Below are 16,076 nucleotides of genomic sequence, written 5' to 3' on the forward strand. Positions count from 1 at the left end.
GACGCTGTACCCAAACAAAATTGACGTCCTTTTTTTCCCACAAACAGAGCTTTCTTTTGGTGTTATTTGATCACCTGTGCAATTTTTATTTTTTACGCTATAAACTAAAAAAGGACAATTTTGAAAAAATAACAATATTTTTCACATTTTTTTATATGAAATTGTCAAAAAAAAAATGTAAAGATCAAAATTTTTTAACACTTTTGGCCAATTTGTTTTTTGCTACATGTTTGGTAAAAAAAAAATCGCAATTAGCGGATTTTGATTGGTTTGCGCAAAAGTTATTGCGTTTACTAACTAAGGGAAAGATTTATGTAATTTTCATTGCAGCGGACAGACCAGACCCCTGACTGACATTTTTGACACTTTTGGGGGTACCAATGACATTACTGCAGTAATCAGTGCTATAAATATGCACTGTTACTGTCAAAATGACGCTGGCAGGGAAGGGGTTAACTTTATTGGTGATCAAGGGGTTAAGTGTGTCCCTAGGGGCGTGATTCTAACTGTGGGGGGCGTGGCTTGTGATGTAACCACAGAGACATACGATCCTACATAGCAGGATCGTATAGTCTCTGCACTTACATCAGGGAGAATGACAGACGGCTGTGTTTACATCAGCTGTCTGCCTTTTATCTCTCTGCAGCGGGAGATCGCGAGTGACTGGCGGACATCGGAGCCACCGGTCACTCGCGCTGGGATCTCAGTGAACAAGCGGGGGTGGGAGCGCGCCTCTGGCGGTGCGCACTCGCCCCCCACAGGCGGCTGAGTGAGGGACGTACCCCTAAGTCACTTTGCCCAGCAACGGCTGCCCGCCGCAGTATATCTGCGGTGGGCGGTCGTTATGTTGTTAAAGGAAATTTGCATTTTTAATGTTTCATTTAGTGCATTATTAACATGCTGTTCCCCACCAAACAAAATTTTTAAACATTTTCTTTGCTTTGGTACATTTTCCTCAGGGCAGTGCCCAGGTCTTCTTTTTTATTTATTTAATACAGGTACTTAAATATACTGTATAGAACTGTCAATTTATGCAGTGCTTTACATATACAGTATATTGTACATTCACATCAGTAACTGCCTCAATGAGCTTACTATCTAAGGTCCCTCATTTACATTCATATACTTACTAGGGCCAATTTAGACTGGAGCCAATTAACCTACCACCATCTTTAGAGTGTGGGAAGAAACCAGAGTACCCAGAGGTAACCAACACAGGCATAGGAAGAACATGCATACTCCAAGCAGGTAGTGCCGTGATTGGGTTGGAAACCAACATCGGTTCAGGGGTGTCCAAACTTTGGTCCTACAGATGTTCAGGAACTACAATTCCCATGAGGCATTGTAAATCTCTGACATTCACAGACATAACTAGGCATGATAGGAATTGTAGTTCCTGAACAGCTGGAGGGCCATAGTTTGGACATAGCCGCAACAACCCTAGTGCTGCCAGATAAAAGTGCTAACGACTTCGCCACTGTGCTACCCCATTCTATTTGTTTAACAATCCCTTTAGTTTTAGCCTACAAAATGTCCAATATTATTTTTTAACATTTTTCTCCAATTAACTTCAGTAGGGTTCAGATTCAGCAACTGAACTAGGTATGTTCTGTGAACCCGTCTCAAACCAAACCCAGGCAGATATGGATCATCTCTACTAGTGAACTTTTTTTTCTTAGGGTGACAATATAGTGATTGAATTCTTTTTATACATGAAAATAATGATAATATCTAGGTCTTGATCATAACTGGACAAGATTAATTTGCCTAATAAATTCACATCACCCTGCTCAATAAATTTTGTTGACTTTCCATTATAAAGTATTACTTTCATTAAACTGTTAATTTTTAAGCGTTGGTTAAAGTGAAAGATAAAAGGCTCTAACCTGATTTGATTGCTGTTTGTGTGTACCGTACTTCTTGTCCTAGGCACAGTTAAGAAGAACATGAATTTAAACGCAGCAGAGGTTCTAACATTTCGCTGCTCTATTCAAAACCGGAGGTGGGCTTTAAGTGATTGGTTATACAGAGCATTACTGAATGAATTCTCCAGCATTGGTCTGTATAGTGAGATGGAAGCCATTGTCACAAACTCTATTCATTCTGATTTATCCAACAGGGCCTTTGCCTAGTTACATGTAATGAAATTGCAGTGCATAGATTGAAGGTCGATACAGGTCCTAAACTGCAATTAGTGGGAGACAATATTAATCACAAGAAATGCGAAAGTCACTTAAATAGTGGAAGAATGAAACTGTTTAGAAAAGAAGATCAGTCTTACCCCCTAAAGCTTGTTTCATAACGAAATCCATGTTCCTTGTCTGAGTTTTCCTTCCTTATCAAAGAGGTATTCGCATTCAGTACAGCTGGTGGGAGGCGCTAATAATTAAACAAAAAAGAGAAGAGGGTCAGAACATGAAGAAATAAGCACTTCACAAAATGAAACAATACAACATATTAGGTAGCATGGAATAAAAAAAAAATGCAATTAGATCCTGCACATATATTTTTTTTTCACCCATAATGGGACATAACATTAAAGTAGAATTGTGACCATACAAAATTCACATATTTAATGTAAGCTGCCCATAACGGTAAGACTGGGCTCTCTATTTCTCTAAAGAAGCTCCAAAGAAGCTCTTGTACTTTTCTGGGCGTAATGCGTCCCGCAATTTATTTTTGCGCGATGTTACCGCGATTTGGCAGGCAGAAATCGTGGCAACATCGCACAGCGTTTGGGGTGCTATTGCAAATCACGGGCAACGCACATGTGTCCCGCGATTTGCAATGATTTCCCGGTCGCGAGTGGAATCGCGGCGATTCTGCCCGCGATCATTACGCTGACATGTGAATGCAGCCTACGTACCCCCTGGAAAGATTTGTAACTACTTGTTGATTCTGCCACTAGAGCTATTGACAGGCACTTTTTCTGATGGGGTGACAATGCTCTTCATCTTTCAGTAAAATCACTGCAGCACTGTCACCTTTGCCAGTGCTATGGCTGTTTGGTTATTGACACCAATGATAATCCTATCAGTGAACAGTCACACCTGGATCCTCCCTTTAGATTGACAGCACATTACTCCAACTGCAGGAGCTTATGGAAATGATGTCAATGCCTTGCTCAGTTCCTCCCACCACCCAGCACTGTCTACCTTGGTGCATTAGAAATTCACCTTCCCAACTACATTTACAAAAAAAAAAAAAATGTAACAATGTATCCGCCAAAACATTTTTTTTTTTTAGTTTTAAATGGAGTAGGGAAGGGTAAGTTTTAAATACTGTCTGTGTCCCTGCTGGGAAATTCAGTCTCTCTATTTGTGCTGGCGAGCTTTCTCACCAAGGCAGAAACTGATGGGAAATCCCCAATTTTACAGTTGTCACCAGAACATGAGGTGGGTGTAAATCTTCAAATGGCAAAACCTTTAGCTGTGACAACTTTTGAACCACTTCAGCCTAGGAAGATTTTACCCCCTTAGCCACTTCTGGACAGGAAGGATTTGCCCCCTTAATGACCAGGCCATTTTTTGCGATTCTGTACTGCGTTACTTTATCGGTAAATTGCGCGGTCGTGCAAAGCTGTACCTAAATAAAATTGTTGTCCTTTTTTTTCCCACAAATAGAGCTTTCTTTCGGTGGTATTTGATCACCTTTGTGATTTCTATTTTTTGTGCTATCAACAAAAAAATAGCGACAATTCTGAAAAACAAAACAATATGTTTCACATTCTGCTATATAACATTCCCCAAAAAAAAAAAAAAATTAATTAGCAATTTTATTTTATCCTTTTAGGCAAATTTGTATTCTGCTACATATTTTTGGTAAAAAAATCCCAATAAGCGTATTTTGATTGGTTTGCACAAAAGTTATCGCGTCTACAAACTAGGGGAAAGATTTATGTAATTTTTATTTATTTATTTATTTTATACTAGTAATGGCAGCGATCTGTAATTTTTAGCAGGACTGCGACATTGTGGCAGACAGATTGGACCCCTTACTGACCTTTCTGACACTTTTGGGGGGACCAGTGACATTACTACAGTAATCATTGCTAAAAATATGCACTGTTACTTTAATAATGACATTGGCAGGGAAGGGGTTAACCTAGTGGGTGATCAAGGGGTTAAATGTAAGCCTAGGGATGTGTTTACTAACTATGGGGGGGGGGGGGTTGGGCTTTTGAAATGACCATAGAGACCTGTGTTCCTATATAGAAGGATCACAGGGGCTCTATGATAATTCCAGGGAGAAGAACGGTCAGCTGTGTTTACAATAGCTGCCTGTTCTTCTCTCTCAGTGGGGAGCGATCGCAGGGTGGCCGGCGGTAATATCGGCATCCCCGCTGCCCCCCCCCCCAGCACCAGGAGGGGCTGCCTGCAGCAGTAAAACTGCGGCGGGCAGTCCATAACTGGTTAATGACCAGGCCATTTTTTGTGATACAGCACTGTGTTATTTTAACTGACAATTGCGTGGACGTGCTACGCTGTACCAAAATAAAATGTACAGAGAGAGCTGAGAAGTCCCACGAGTGGACGGATTTATGTTATATTGCACAAACTCTTTGTTCCTCAGGTGAGCGTGCATTGCACTCAGCAGGTGCACAGCAGGTGAATGGATTGGGCACATTAAACACAATTATTTGTGATTGAAGAAGCACTGCACGAAGAGTCACGAATCTCTCTTGAGATTGCAAAGAAGAAGCACTGCATGTGTTGGAACTTTCACAAAAAAAAGTGTTTTTCATTTTTTTTCACAATATTTCACTGTGTATTTTTGGATGTTTATTACTGAGGTGCAGATTAGGCACTCATATATGCATAGTAGTAACATATGGTATTTGATTGATTGATTTTTGCATTACTTAATATTGTAATGAATCACATTTACTATCTACTATTTACCACTATCACATTTACATTAATATAGTTGCATTAATATGTGTCTTTTTTGTCTCTCCTAAGTCCAGCTTTAAGCAACTGTATCCCAGTGAAATATTTAAATTTGAGTTTGGTTTGCAAAAGTCCCAATGCTGGCATCAGTATAACTATTCTTCCAGTAAATGTGCTAAACAATAGATGATATCAGGTGCACAGAAATCTCTTAATTTTGCTGACATTTTCTTATAGCTTAACTTGGGAGCCTTAATGTATTTTTAAACGACTATTCTATGCTTCTGTCTTACTGCAAAAGAAACTTCCTAATTATATGCAATTGAACAAAGAGGGACATGACACTTTTTCTTGCAAAAATAGAATCCTGGATTATTTTTGCCACCAGCTATTATAGGTTGTACAAAGCCAACACAAACAAGCAGATTTACAGAGGCATGGACATAAAGCTTAAAGGAAAGCTATGTATATTCTTTTTCAAGGGCCAATCAATGCAAACATGATACTTCAGTTACAGAAGGGATCTAGTGGGCTGAGTCACCTATTGGGTTATTATGTCTGTAGGAGATTCCAGTGGCCAGATTCTCCCATCATAGATCCCAGCTCTCTTCTCACCCCAGGTTGTTCCCAGTCTTCATGCTGAACTGTTCATACCGTAAAAAGCAGGCAGAAGGTGTGCTCAACATGAGGAGTTTCCAACATGGTTTTATGAATGTCAATGTTTCAGTGGGGCACCATTCTCACCATCAAGGTGGGCTGTGCCCCATCGAAACGTTGACATTATTGTTGGAAATTCCTCCTGTTGTAAGGGCCGTTGAGCACACGTGCCGCCTGCTTCATATTATACATACTTTTTACATGGATTGCACCTTGGCCAATAACCTTAAAAATGTATTCAATGGCAAATGTATAGACTACCTGTACTTTACACAAGATTCATTGAAAGTTTAGCAGGTGGCATGCATCAGGGTGAGACTTCTGGAACTCACATCCAGAGATCTAGTCACTAGTATCCTGATATAAGAAATGTTAGATGGTTTGGAGCCTAACTCCAGGCATGTCTGTAAAGATTCTCATTTATCCATTAAATAGCTAGTAGTAGTCACATTCAACTGGACTTGTTTGTAATTTTGAAGTCATTCCGTAGCTTCTCCAAGCTAAGCAGAGTGCCAACATGTGCGATGAAGTCAAGAGGTTGGGGCTGCCAGTGTAACTGGCAAAAAAAAGCCTGAAAGAAGTGCACAGCTCTGTACTGAGCAGGGTGGTTCTACATTCTCTAAAGTGGTTGTAAACCTCAGACATGAAGCATGAACAAAGCATATCCCTCTAAAGTGTGTATTAACCGCTTGCCGACCGCGGGAGGAAGTACATATACTGCGGCGGTCAGCCCCGTGCAGGCAAAGTGACGTACCGCCAGTGACAAATCGCCTGTGAGCCAATAGGGGGCGAGCGCGCGCCGCCGGAGGCGCGCTCCCACCCCCGCTCGTTCACGGACACCCGATCGTCAGTTACAGAGGGAGAAAGGCAGGTGGCTAATGTAAACACAGCCGCCTGTCATTCTCCTCTGTGTAACAGCAGAGATCATACGGTCCTGCTATGTAGGATCGTACATCTCTGCTGTTACATCACAAGCCACATGCCTGCACAGTTAGAAACACGCCCCTAGGGACACATTTAACCCCTCCTTCTCCAATAAAGTTAACCCCTTCCCTGCCAGTGTCATTTTTACAGTAGCAGTGCATATGTATAGCACTGATTACTGTAGTAATGTCACTGGTACCCCCAAAAGTGTCAAAAATGTCAGTCAAGGGTCCGATCTGTCCGCCGCAATGTCGCAGTCCCACAAAAAAAATCGCAGATCGCCGCCATTACTCGTTAAAAAAAATATAACAAAAATTACAAAAATCTTTCCCTTAGTTAGTAAACGCAATAACTTTTGCGCAAACCAATCAAAATACGCTTATTAAGATTTTTTTTTACCAAACATATGTAGCAGAAAACAAATTGGCCAAAAATGTTAAAATATTTTGATTTTTGCTTTTTTTTGGGGGAATTTCATATAAAAAAATGTGAAAAATATTGTTATTTTTGCAATATTGTCGCTGTTTTTTTGTTTATAGCGCATGATCAAAAAATCGCACAGGTGATCAAATACCACCAAAAAGAAAGCTCTTTTTGTGGGAAAAAAAGGACGTAAAATTCGTTTAGGTACAATGTCGCACGATCGCGCAATTGTCCGTTAAATTCACGCAGTGCCGAATCGCAAAATAGGGCCTGGTCAGGAAGGGGGTAAAATCTTCCGGGGCTTAAGTGGTTAAGTGTAATTTCTGTCTGCTGCTTTATTCCTCTGCTATCAACATGAATAACTTCTGACAAGTTTTCCTGACACCGAGAAAAAAAAGGGAAAGGGTAGGGAGCTCCAGCTGAATGACAGCCTCAGATGTGTTCCTGTGTGCTGTGTAAATGGGTGTGTGCCCCTTTCCTTCCAATCAGTTTTCAGAGCTTTCCTCAGTGAGCTCTGCAGAATAATTACATTTTAGCTATCCACCCTTTTTTCTAACAGCTCAGACAAGCTTTATAAATTCTGGACTTTGGATGGATATAGAGAAGCGAAGACTGTAGACAAACAGGTGCAACTTATGTAGGAGGATTTGTTTCATCTTTGTATCACCTGAGGCCAATCACTTCACCGAGTATATGTAAGGGTTTACAACCATTTTTAAAAGCCAGTAAAGACCAGTGCATGCCCTGGGAACCAATGTAACTTTTTAAATACTGGTACCATAATGGTCAAACCAGTAGGGTTGGAGCATATGCAAGTATTCAGTTAAAGACTATAGATTTTACTTTTCTTATCTGTCTACTTGTTCCGGGTGACTGCCACCAGAAAAGGCTAAGTAATTAGCATTTTCAGAGGAATATTCACAAAGGCAGCCTTCATATTTTCTTTGGAGAAAGTTTAATTTAAATATTTCTACCAGATCACAGAGCTTCCCTTTTACAAAAACACTCTAACCAGTTATTTATTTGATGTAAACAACTGTGATAAACCTATAGACCCTGTAATGAACCGCTGGAAAGCTAAGATAATTATGTGCTGCAATGTGTTGGAGTGGCATCTGACAGTTTTCAGCCTTCAAAACAGTCCCAATTACCATAATTACAAAATGTTATGGGAATTACCTGAATCTAGTAGCTAGATCATGTAAATGAGGAATGGCATTCGGCAACCAATGGGAAACATGTCAGTTTAATCCGAGGAAAAGAGATTATTTCCTCTTCATTTACCAAATGGATTAAGCATTTGCAATGTGGACATTTCTGCCACAGATAGGACCCAAAACTGGCAACAGATAAATATGAAAAATCCAGCCGTTTGTGATCACTGGCATACACAGGGTTTACACGCGTCAGGCAAAGTCATATCATCAGAACGGCAAACTGGTATACCAAGAAAAATCCTTTTTACCCATCACATCACTATCAATTTCCACAAAACTGCACTGACACCTGTCCTTTTGAGGAATACTTATGGAAAACACTATTTTAAGCCTTTCTGCATCATGAATGTTAATAAGCAAGTCTTGCTCTTTTGTTCATATGCATCTGTATGGTATAATTGCTTTAGCTATGTGTATATTATACTCAAATAGGTCACGCTGTTATAGCGAGAATTCCATTTAAAATGAGCTGAAAGTTTCTGTCTGCAGTTATGTACTTGAAATGAAATATCTCGGTATTTTAACAAAATATTCACTTGTACTAATAATGTTTGATTTGTGTAAAAGTAAATCCTGATGCATCAGATATGTAGATGTGTAGCCATTTTTTTTTTTTTTTTTTTAAAGAGTTGGAATGAGTTACGTCCAATGCAGGGACTGATGATGGACACTCTTATACACACATACTCATACATAAGCATCAAATATCAGGAGTACAGGTATAAAACTGTTTTATGCAGGTATTGTACCCCCACAATAATTCATTCCATTTACCTGTTGGTTCCAGGGACCAGCTGGAGATGTAGCTTGGCACAAAGCAATACATTACAAATCTTCTGGTCCCGCTCAGCCCTACAGACCTTCTGGACACAAATTTGTATCCTTATCCAAAAATTCACAGGCTGCCCCATTCCCAAAAAACAAACAAACAAACATTTTTTTTCCTTTTTTTCCTTCTCTACCACAATAATATCCCATTTAAAACATACAAAAACTCAGCTGTAGTGCATTTGGTCAATGTGGTTTGCTCATGTATCCCCACAATGTGGATGTCTATTTTTCCACCTACAATACAACAATGGCTCAAATGTGTAGAAAATATAGGGTTAATATAACATAATAGATAAAAGCTTAATAGAACATCTGACTAGCTCTATTAAAGGGACAAGACCACTTGGTTCCACTGGATAGAGTTCTCTTTCTCATAAGAATACAAACAGCTCCTTGGCAGTCCAACGCAATCATGCCCCAATCAGGCACTGATCTCCACTATATCACAAAACCACCCCTTCATTTAACTAAAATCTTATACTCCGCCCTCCGTCCTCTCTATTACCCTTTCTCATTTTAACCTCACACAGACCCTCTCCTCCCTCCCCTTTCCCCTAATTTCTCCATCATGGCTCCCTATGCCTTCTACCCAGTCTCTCCTTTCACCCTTGATCCTATACTGTCTCCCTGGCCACCCTCCTTATCCCACACATATCCCATAATCTGCTCCACCCCCCTCCCCCTTTTCTATCTACTTCCCCTCATTGTAGAAAAAGAAAAGAAAACACAGCCCAGGGATAAATAGTTACCTCAACAATCTTGTGTTAGCCTCCCTATAGCACCATGATTATGATAATTAAGCCTATCCAACACCATCACCCCCCCCCCCCCCAATGGTTTTGTTCAATTTGTCTCTGTAATATCTCTCTTCATTACACACTATATTGTACAATATCATATGTATCACCGTGATCATGGGAACATATATACTGTATTATCCCTGAATGATGTGGTACCCCGTTCTGAAAAGAAGGAATACAAGACAAATAAATGTCAGATTATATTTTTCTGCTGGCTGTATGCCATCGGGGAAATTCCCTATTCCCTTTCACCTGTCCTAGTGACACTTTAACAGAAAGTTAAGGGGACAGTTGTCCCCGGAAAAGATGTTGTGGATGACCTTTAACTTTCTTTTCCCTGGGATAAGAGTCCCCAGTACAAATGGAAGGGTGCCATGTCAAGTTGGAAGGCAGCACTGCCTGTCAAATTCACCCAATAAAGCCATTGAAAACTGAGAATTGGCCAAAAAAATTTAATAAAAAAAAAGGCTGTAGCAGAATCACCCCCCCCCCCGGATGCCTGGCAGCCATGGCTGATCAGAAAAAGGAACAGGTGCTAACCTAAAGTGGAATTGAGCCTCCTGCCTTCCCACCCCAGTGCTCTATGCTGGCAATACTGGCTGAGTATTGGGTACATTCCTCATTATTAGCATCACTAAGACTTGTATCTAAGAAAGAGGGTGTATCTGACTAGGTATGGTAGGTAGGTTACCAATTGTAGAGGGCAGCAGTGTCAAACTACAGAGTTTGTTGAAGTCATATTTAGCCAACAGAAAAATAGAGGTGAGACTATGAAAATGAAGGTTGTTGATATGTCTATATGACAGAAATGTATATCTCTCAAGGAATAAAGAAAGCGTGTTTGTATTGTAATATTGGATAGTGATCAAAAGGCACCCTGGTGAATCTTCAAAATTACTTTGACTGATTTAATTCCTAAACTGTAACTCACTGTAGGTCAGACAGATCTTCATGGAAATATTTAGGCAAATAATTTTATAATAATGTAGGTAAAAAAGAAAAAAAAGATAAAATTATGAATCTTCTGGTTTGATCATTACATTCTTCAGCATATAGACAAAGAAAAAAAAGAAAAATGGATGGGATTTTTAACGGTGCTGAAACCTTCCCTGCAGGAAATACTGAACTCAGATTTGTAAAAACGAACGTTTTATTTCCACATAAAATACTTGGGGAGTATATCCCATAAAAACATAAACATATCCAAAAGACATTGATCATATCCTGAAATGAACAATAAATAGCTCGGCCACCCCTAACACCTTCCCCTGATTATTCTGTACATATAAAGCAATATATATTGTGAAAATGAAGTCACAACTACACATCCAGATGTGGGGAGGTGCTGCTGGTATCATGACGTGTTTCATAATATAGCTTCTTCAGGAGTTCAGGGGGAACAGCTGGATATGACTTCTCAAAAGAAAGTCAAATGCAGCTGATAATATGTCTTTCCGTATGCATTCATACATAGAACTAACAATAGAGTTTTTTATTTACAAAAATATTTACAATGCTCATATAGCTAACATTAATAAACTATTTTTACATCTTTTATATCTCCTCCTTAGAAACTGTCAAATGGTGCCATCACTACCCTGTTGACAAAATGATTTGGTCCCAGACACCACTGATTATGCTCACCATACGCCTACTGTACAGATCCTTCACCTTGTCACAGAAACAACAAAATGAAGCTCAAATTATTCATCATTCCATCAGTTGATCTTTTGGTGTGTTTATGCATCTGTGTGATTCTGTTCCCTTGTAAATTTCTGACTAACACACCATTTACAGTAGAGACACAGTTTGTCATCTTTACTAATGTGACAGCCAAGTCACAGCAAGTTACGTTTGCCATTCTCCATGCAGCACTGTCTGCTCTGCCTCAGACTGGGGTCTTAATGTTCATCAAATCCATATATTTAATTTAATTTAAATGTAACTCTCTACTACTACTAAGATAATAAAATACAAGTACTGCTGGTCATGTACAGTACAACTGCAGGTGTTTTAAATGTATTAAATAATCAGTTCTATCTTTAGTGATGAGCAAATCGATTTGCAAATCTGGTGAATCAGCAAATGTATTGATTTGTTTGAATATACACATATAGATCTCTTCAAGACTTTGGGAGAATACTATCGTTCATAAAAATGTATGCTCTGGTTTGCTAAACTCCACACAATTCCTCAATGTAACTGGGGGGGGGGGGGCTCACTAAATGAAGGTTAGACCCTAATAAGGTCTTAGTATCTGGTAAGAGGCAATTGACACACTTTGGAGTGGGCGATCACTTGCAAGAGTAGGAAAATAGGAAATGCACGTGCTGAACACCATTTAAATACCGGTGCCTCTTTTTTTTGTCTAGGTCTTTGTATCATCTTTGCCGACTGCCCACAGAACATTTCTTGCAGATGGGTGGCACAGCCAGGCTAGGCAACGTACCGGTAGACACTCCAGATGTTTTGGAATTACATTTTCCATGATGGTCAACTACACTGCAGAGTGCATGAGCATCATGGGAAATATAGTTCCAAAACATCTGGGATGCCAAGGTTCACCATCACTGCCCTAGGGCATGTAGCAGTGCAATTCCTTGACCACTGTGCCTGGTGGACACAGCCGATCATGGCGCTCGGCTCTCACATCGGTTGTGATCGATGTGATTGGTCATAGTGATCACATGATTACACTGTCAACAAAACAGTAAGGAAAAGGAGCAATTATCATCTTTAAATGAATTCCTTGATATTGCACATCACTTTTGCATGACAGCACAGACTTGATTTGAATTGTATTTATATTGGTCAGATTCATTTTTACTTACATGCAATAAATTGTTTATTGTAGGCACTTTATTTATTTATTTTTTTTATTTCAGGTACTTATATAGCGCTGTCAATTTACGCAGCGCTTTACATATACATTGCACATTCACATCAGTCCCAGCCCTCAAGGAGCTTACAATCTAAGGTCCCTAACTCACATACATATGCAGTAGGGCCACTTTTTATACAGGATCCAATTAACCTACCAGCATGTCTTTGGAGCGTGGGAGGAAACTGGAGTATCCGGAGGAAACCCCCGCAGGCACAGGGAGAACATGCAAACTCCAGGCAGGTAGTGTCGTAGTTGGGATTCGAACCAGCGACCCTCTTGCTGCTAGGTGAAAGTGCTAACCACTACACCATTGTGCCCCACTTTATGCACTTTATGCACTTTATGTACTTTATAAATATTTATTTGTTAGCACTTATTTCAATAAATTAATTTTAGCACTTTTTGATGCCAGCGCAACACTTCCCTCTTCTCTCAATGCCTAAAACAAACAATTCATTGCACGGCTGCCAATTAAAGTCAGTTATCCAATCAGGAGGAAGAGGGGGCGGGGCCAAACCACAGCTTCACGTCTGAATGGACACATGGAGCTGCAGCTTGGCCCGGGTGCCCCCATAGCAAGCTGCTTGTTGTGGGGGCACTCAACAGAAGGGAGGGGCTAGGAGCAGCAATGAGGGACGAGGATCCAGGCTTCCCTGTGCAAAACCAACTGTACAGAGGAGGTAAGTATAACATGTTTGTTATTTTAAAAAAAAGTGACTTTACAGTCACTTTAAGGACCCATTCATGCCAGTGGATGTGTGTTAAGTTCTGGTGTTTGTTTGTGGCGTGTAAGGGTGTTGTGATGTGTGATTAGCTTTATTGAAATGTCAAAAACGACATTTCATTCAACTCTATGCACTGCAATACCTTGTCTCTGTGCACTTCACAGTGTAAAAATGTAGTCAATTCTACTTTTTACAAAGCACACTAATGCAGCGCTGAACCCTTAAAGGCTCTATAAAACACTGAGATGTATTTAGTTGTTTTTCCAGCCAGTCTTTAGTGAACTTATTCTTGTGCAATATCAATGAGAAAAAAAGGTTCCGGTCTCCAAGCCAGTGCATTAGTACTGTATGTAGATTATTGTGGCCTCTGCCAGTGCTGATCCAGCCATGCCCCCTGACATGGGTTTTGCCCTGCTCAACGTGACCTGGTCACAGAGAATTCTGTCTCAGCTTAGAATGGCACTGCAAGTTTCATTTGGATCACTGTGAGTATTCTTGTGTAATGCTTAGTAGGATGTGTTTAATTACACAGCCCTTCCTGATAGGTTAACCACTTGCCGACCGCCGCAAGTACATATACTGCGGCGGTCAGCCCCTCACCGGTACGTCACTAGCCTGTGAGGCTCTGGGGAGCGAGCGCGCGCCGCCGGAGGCGCGCTCCCGCGCGGTCACGTGCCCCCCGATGTCCGCCGCTCACTCACGATCGTCCGTGACAGCGGAAGAAAGGCAGGCGGCTAGTGTAAACAAGCCGTCTGTCATTCTCCCCTGTGTAGGAACAGTGATCATACAGTTCTACTATGTAGGACCGTTGATCATTGTTCCTACACCTCAAGCCACAGCCAATCACAGTTAGAATCACGCCCCTAGGGACACACACAGCCCCTCCCTCTCAAATAAAGTTAACCCCTTCACTACCAGTGTCATTTTACAGTAACAGTGTATATGTATAGCACTGATTACTGCAGTAATGTCACTGGTAACCCCAAAAGTGTCAAAAATGTCAGTCAAGGGTCCGATCTGTCCGCCGCAATGTCGCAGTACCACAAAAAAAATTGCAGATCGCCGCCATTTCGCGTTAAAAAAAAAACAAAAAAATTACAAAAATCTTTCCCTTTGTTAGTAAACGCGATAACTTTTGCGCAAACGAATCAAAATACGCTTTTTGTGATTTTTTTTTTACCAAACATATGTAGCATAAAACAAATTGGCCAAAAATGTTAAAAAATTTTGATTTTTACATTTTTTTGGGGGAATTTCATATTCATAGTGCCGAATCGCAAAATACCCCCTGGTCAGGAAGGGGGTAAAATCTTCCGGGGCTTAAGTGGTTAATTTCTGACACTTACCACTCATGTGATATAGCACACGGAAGACCTGCCAGTTAACCTAGAAAATCCGGCAGATATCAGCCTAATAATAAAGAAAATTATGCAGTGCTTATTGCATTAATCCCCAAAATCTTGCAAATTTCAACCTGTAACAATACATTCATATACTGTATGTAACAGTATTTTGTTTTGATTTTTTGTCACATTTGTAATGGATACATGCACTTTTAGAATACGTATCTTATTTATATTTGTCCCCTCCAAAAAAAAAAGAAGGAATCCACATTTTTACAGATGACCATTGGTCTTTTCAACAGTGCAATTTGTGCTGTTCACGTCCTCTGATGAGTGATCAAGCAGCCCTCTGCCAAGCCATCAAGTTGCACTGTTAGGGGAGGGCACTTTTTCGAGACAGGAGACTGTATGGTCATTCAACCCAATATAAGGTTAATCTCTATAAAGCACCCTTTACTACTCGCTAAACTCAGGAAGGTAACCCCAGTGCCTGCAACAGCAATTGGAACTATAGATTATTTAGAGGTAGTCCCGTACATATGGCATAGTCACCTTAAGATTGGCTCTTTAGTCAGTTGCCACATGATCACACTTAAATTTAAAGAAGACTTGCAGTGGTATGTCCACTTTGTAAGTCCTTAGGTACATATGCCCCTTTTCATGCTTGCAAATCAGCCTTATAAAAGGCCAGAAAAAAATGAGTCAGTTCCTATAGACTTCAGTAGGATTAAGCAGTATGTTTAGTATTTGCAAACGTCCTGATGGGTTTGACGAACGTGCAGCAAACGAAACTTTGGCCAGTTTGCTCATCACTAGTCTACATTGAAAAGTGCAGTCACTCTCATATGGCTACTCAGTAATATAGAACTGGGGATGGGCATTTCACAATATATGTGCATTACTTTACATATTGTTTGCCAGATATTATTATTCCTACCTATGCATTTCAACTGCGTATTTGGCTGCCTGGCTGTTTAACTGTCAACTAAGTATTTAATCCGCTTTGTTAAACCATATCTGTTCATAAAGTCACCTGGTTTCTATTTTCAGAATGCGTCTATTTTTCAGTTTCATAGGAAAGGTACCTGTAAGTGATTCAGGTTTATTGATTTTCCTAATCAAATGGAGGAAGCGGTAAAGCTGTAGCATAGATAATGCAGGGAAGTTAACACTGACTGTTATGTGATTCGGGGCGAGGTCTTCTGGGAAAAAGAATAAGTAAATACCTATGAAAGCAACGCTAGATAAGCACTTCCTAAAACTGTGTCACTCCCCTAGGCACCAGCCACTGAACTAGATCTTTTTAACCCATAGTCTTCTATAAAGGTAGTCCAGTGTGAATCTGCCCTTTAAAGGTTATCTAAAAAACTAGGCCAATGAAAA

The 16,076-nt window shown here is 40.3% G+C and overlaps 1 protein-coding gene across 2 annotated transcripts in view; it reads right to left on the bottom strand.

Annotated features, from left to right (window-relative positions):
- CPLX2 (complexin 2) overlaps positions 1-16,076 on the bottom strand; it is a 366,962-nt gene that overhangs the window by 70,507 nt on the left and 280,379 nt on the right. For both annotated transcript variants that reach the window (XM_082254100.1, XM_082254099.1), the window contains exon 2: positions 2,282-2,379. In XM_082254100.1, coding sequence (XP_082110226.1) covers positions 2,282-2,312 — 31 coding nt within the window. In that variant the 5' untranslated portion in view covers positions 2,313-2,379. The remainder of the gene's footprint in view (positions 1-2,281; positions 2,380-16,076) is intronic.

The sequence above is a fragment of the Pelophylax lessonae genome (genome assembly GCF_965119305.1).
Source record: "Pelophylax lessonae genome assembly, chromosome: 4".
In the NCBI taxonomy this organism is placed as follows: domain Eukaryota; kingdom Metazoa; phylum Chordata; class Amphibia; order Anura; family Ranidae; genus Pelophylax; species Pelophylax lessonae.